At 34.9% G+C, this 5,299-nt stretch overlaps 1 protein-coding gene across 1 annotated transcript; it reads right to left on the bottom strand.

Moving 5' to 3' along the window:
* Window positions 1-265: 265 nt before the first annotated feature.
* Window positions 266-1,396, bottom strand: LOC137646640 (ribosome-binding protein 1-like). The gene has a single exon (XM_068379744.1). The coding sequence runs from the start codon at window positions 1,394-1,396 to the stop codon at window positions 266-268; it is 1,131 nt and encodes a 376-aa protein (XP_068235845.1).
* Between the last annotated feature and the right edge of the window lie 3,903 nt (window positions 1,397-5,299).

Below are 5,299 nucleotides of genomic sequence, written 5' to 3'. Positions count from 1 at the left end.
GCGTAACCTATGTGACGGCGCCGAGTAAGGTTGTGAACTCAAAGGCAGGTTGGAAACGACTGAATTATATTATTGTAGAACTCTCTCCTTATATACAAAACCTCAGGGCAACAGGACATAACAAGTTCACAAGACAGACAATATTACAGAGGAAAAACCAGACATGAATTTTCATGTTCGTTTTAGTGCGAGGGAAGAGCGAAGATACAAGCATAATATATACAAAAGGAATTATGTACAATTGTGTGAAACACGGTTGGTACACCTAATTAGCATTCTGCAGCAATAGAATATCGTCTATTACATCTTCTTTCTCCACAAGCCTGTCCCTATTTGGGGGTGTCTGTAATGGTTCTTCAACACCTTCTTCCATTTCCTTCTGTGCAGTGCATCTTCCTTGCTCAATCCCAACTCCCTCATTTCTCTCTTGCTCAATCCCAACTCCCTCATTTCTCTCTTGCTCAATCCCAACTCCCTCATTTCTCTCTTGCTCAATCCCAACTCCCTCATTTCTCTCTTGCTCAATCCCAACTCCCTCATTTCTCTCTTGCTCAATCCCAACTCCCTCAATTCTCTCTTGCTCAATCCCAACTCCCTCATTTCTCTCTTGCTCAATCCCAACTCCCTCATTTCTCTCTTGCTCAATCCCAACTCCCTCATTTCTCTCTTGCTCAATCCCAACTCCCTCATTTCTCTCTTGCTCAATCCCAACTCCCTCATTTCTCTCTTGCTCAATCCCAACTCCCTCATTTCTCTCTTGCTCAATCCCAACTCCCTCAATTCTCTCTTGCTCAATCCCAACTCCCTCATTTCTCTCTTGCTCAATCCCAACTCCCTCATTTCTCTCTTGCTCAATCCCAACTCCCTCATTTCTCTCTTGCTCAATCCCAACTCCCTCATTTCTCTCTTGCTCAATCCCAACTCCCTCATTTCTCTCTTGCTCAATCCCAACTCCCTCATTTCTCTCTTGCTCAATCCCAACTCCCTCATTTCTCTCTTGCTCAATCCCAACTCCCTCATTTCTCTCTTGCTCAATACCAACTCCCTCATTTCTCTCTTGCTCAATCCCAACTCCCTCATTTCTCTCTTGCTCAATCCCAACTCCCTCATTTCTCTCTTGCTCAATCCCAACTCCCTCATTTCTCTCTTGCTCAATCCCAACTCCCTCATTTCTCTCTTGCTCAATCCTAACTCCCTCATTTCTCTCTTGCTCAATCCCAACTCCCTCATTTCTCGCTTGCTCAATCCCAACTCCCTCATTTCTCTCTTGCTCAATCCCAACTCCCTCATTTCTCTCTTGCTCAATCCCAACTCCCTCATTTCTCTCTTGCTCAATCCCAACTCCCTCATTTCTCTCTTGCTCAATCCCAACTCCCTCATATCTCTCTTCACACATTCAATCCATCGCAATTTTGGTCTACCTAACCTAACTATTACTATAGTTGCTAAACAAAAGCAGAGTTCATTAGAAATAGTCACTCATTTACACAAATTATTATTATTACTTGCTAAGCTACAACCCTAGTTAGAAAAGCTGGGTGCTATAAGCCAAAGGGCTCCATCAGGGAAAATAGCTCAGTGAGGAAAAGAAATAAGTAAATAACGTACAAAAGAAGTAATGAACAATATAGAATATTGTAAGAACAGTAACAGCATTAAAACAGATCTTTCATATATCGACTATAAAAACTTAAGAATTACAAGAGGAAGAGAAATAAGATAGAAAATTATGCTGGAACGTACCCTAAAGCAAGAGAACTCTAACCCAAGACAGTGAAAGACCATGGTACAGAGGCTATGACACTATCCAGGAGTAGAGAACATTGGTTTGATTTTGGAGTGTCCCCCTCTTAGAAGAGCTGCTTACCATAGCTAGGGAGTCTCTTCTTCCCTTACCAATAGGAAAGTGGCAACCAAACAATTATAGTGCAGAAGCTAACCTCTTGAGCGAAGAAGAATTGTTTTGTTTGCATTCTTCTGGAAATGTATTTAAATTTAAACCAATTCTCCAAAATTTCATTAAGTGAAGACATGGGGGACTACTATTTGCATTTTTCTGGAAATGTATTTAAATTTAAACCAATTTTCCAAAATTCCATTAAGTGAAGACATGGGGGACTACTATTTTAAAACTTAACGTCTTATTAGAGTTCTGAAGATAGGTAAAAAACACATTTTGAACTTGAATGTTTTTTTTATCGTATATATTGTGTTTCTGTTATTTGAATTATTCTTCCATTAAATAGAACCAAAATCCTAACGTTTATATAGATATAAAAACTATAAGGTGCTTTATATTTATGTACAGGAACATTACGAATTTATTCATTCTACATTAAATAGAAAGGAGGTGAAGCTTTCGCGGTATTTTTGGAATATTTTATGACATAGGAACATAGATATGTATTCTATTACGAATTTATTCATTCTACATTAAATAAAAAGGTGAAGCTATCGTGGTATTTTTGGAATATTTTATGACATGATTTGAAAATACATTGATAAAAGCGAAAGAGATTTACCAGCATTTACTATTTGTTATTCATTCGAGGTTTTAATTCCATATTCGAAATACTTTTGGGATGGAGCGTAATTGTGTATTGATAATAATATATTCATAAATGCATATTTCATAGGGAATTATGCACGATTTATTATACACACAGTATCTATTCATCTACATTATATATATACATATATATATATATATATATATATATATATATATATATATATATATGTTGCATACATGAACATCGTTGTATATATATATATATATATATATATATATATATATATATATATATATATACATATATATATATCCTACTCGTAATGTGTATATATATATATATATATATATATATATATATATATATATATGTATATATATAAATGTGTATGTATTTATATGGTTGTATATGAGTGAGTGTATGTACGTATTTGTATGTGGAACTTGTGTCTTTGTTTCAGCAGTTATTAAATAAACTAGGCAATTGACTTTTTTTCTGAAGAGCTGAATACATCGGTGAATATGCACGTGTGTGTTTGCATCTGGATGTTAATTGTCGCACACTATAATCTTCAAAGTATTTATATGCCAATAGTGAAAGGCATTCCTAGGTGGTCACCCATGCATGGAATAGATAGGCCCAACGTTACATGAAACAGATCACACTACCAACCGTACATGTATTCATTTAAGTATACATGTATGTAGAGAGAGAGAGAGAGAGAGAGAGAGAGAGAGAGAGAGAGAGAGAGAGAGAGAGAGAGAGTTTCACATTTTCTTATTCGAGATTTCAACTTTGACTTTATTTATTATTTAATCATTTGAAGTTCCAGCAGAAATTTGAGAATGTTCGCGAAAGAAAAAAATGATTCAATTACAAGTCTTGATGTCAAGGGAGTTCCTGAGGAGATCAAACTTCATGCATCGTGCAAGTTTTAGGAAATGTGCCCTGAGTTTTATTCGTACCACAGTGAAGAAGATATTAGAATGCCGGAATTGTCCGCTTTTCTTATCATTGCTCGTCTTCCTTTTGATGTTGCGGCGAAACAGCGTCCTTTGTTGCTTTAGACAGACTCTAGATTTTGTTAGAAATTACATGGCTATTTGCCTGTTACTGGCTCATGGTATAAGACTGTTTCATGTCTTCAAAAAAAAATTATATTTTTTTTTTAATCGACCGTAAGACATTTTCGAGAGTTACAAGTTCTCTACACAACAGGGAAGTTATTATTATTATTATTATTATTATTATTATTATTATTATTATTATTATTATTATTATTATTATTATTATTATTAGAAGATATTAGAATGCCGGAATTGTCCGCTATTCTTATCATTGCTCGTCTTCCTTTTGATGTTGCGGCGAAACAGCGTCCTTTGTTGCTTTAGACAGACTCTAGATTTTGTTAGAAATTACATGGCTATTTTATTGTTACTGCCTAATGGTATAAGACTGTTTCATGTCTTTGATTTTTTTTTTTTTTTTTTTTTTTTTTTTTTTTAAATCGACCGTAAGACATTTTCGAGAGTTACGAGTTCTCTACACAACAGGGAATTTATTATTATTATTATTATTATTATTATTATTATTATTATTATTATTATTATTATTATTATTATTAGCTAAGCTGCAAACCTAGTTGGAAAAGCAGGATGGTATGAGCCCAATGGCTCCAACACGAAAAAATGGCTCAGAGAGGAAAGAAGATAAGGAAGTAAATAAATTACAAGATAAGTAATGAACAATTGAAATAAAATATTTTAACAACAGTGCTAACATTAAAATAAATTTTCCATATATAGACCTTAACAACTTCAAAAAGAAAAAAAAAACACAGATGAAGAGAAAGATAGAATATTGTGGCCGAGTGTACCCTTAAGCAAGTAACGTTGTCTATAGTTGGATAACATATAATGGGTGCTACATTGTTACATGTTGACAAACCCGATGAAATTATCGATTAGTGGCTGTAAGCTACATTTGCTTTGATCAGTACTGAATAGGTAATGATTGTCAGATAGATAGGCTTTGCACTAACATCATCTTCTGGTGAAGTGTGTTAGAGAAGACATTAAAAATATGTTGTGTTAGTGATAGGTAGGCCAACACAGTGTTTATGTGTGTTTTATCTTTTGCTTTAGCCCCAAAATATGAAATTTTCAATATCATTGTCGTCGTAGTCATCATATGACCTCTTTTTTCAGTGGTTAACCGGTATTCCGTTTCTCCGCTTTCGTTCAGCTTTTTGCCTGGCCATCCTTGGTCCTAGCTTGGGTAAACTGTTGAAAATTTGCCGTAGAAAAACTGTAAAAGTATTTGAATTAATGTTACCAGGCATTTTTAAAACGGGTATGTTGGCGTTAAAGAGTAATGTTATGGTCACCAACTCGAAAAGATAGTAGCAATGTAGGGTAAAAATTACGGTCGCCTGTATTAATTGAAAATACGGCTGAAACCGTATATTTTTACTAAGAATTTCCGATTAAAATTTCGTTTTTCTTTTTAACAGTGTAGAAAGGGGCCTTGGTTTCTGATCTTATATATGGTCAGTCTCTAGGGCATTGTTCTGCATGCTAGGGCAATGTTACTGTACCTTGCCTCTGCCATTCATGAGTGGCCTTTAAACCTTCTGTTTATTCCTTCATTGTCTCGATACTGTATAGACCCCTGAATAATTGTCCTCGAATACAATCAAATAAAGAATAATACTCGAATAAATTTTCGCCATCACAAGAGAGGAAATGCAGCAGACATTTTATCCATGTTTAATAGAGAGCTTGCTG

Source organism: Palaemon carinicauda, chromosome 9, assembly GCF_036898095.1.
Source record: "Palaemon carinicauda isolate YSFRI2023 chromosome 9, ASM3689809v2, whole genome shotgun sequence".
In the NCBI taxonomy this organism is placed as follows: domain Eukaryota; kingdom Metazoa; phylum Arthropoda; class Malacostraca; order Decapoda; family Palaemonidae; genus Palaemon; species Palaemon carinicauda.
This window is presented reverse-complemented; position numbering and strand designations above follow the sequence as displayed.

Coding starts and splice junctions, on each gene's coding strand:
- LOC137646640 (XM_068379744.1), bottom strand. CDS start 1,396: ATGTGTGAAGAGAGATATGAGGGAGTTGGGATTGAGCAAGAGAGAAAT.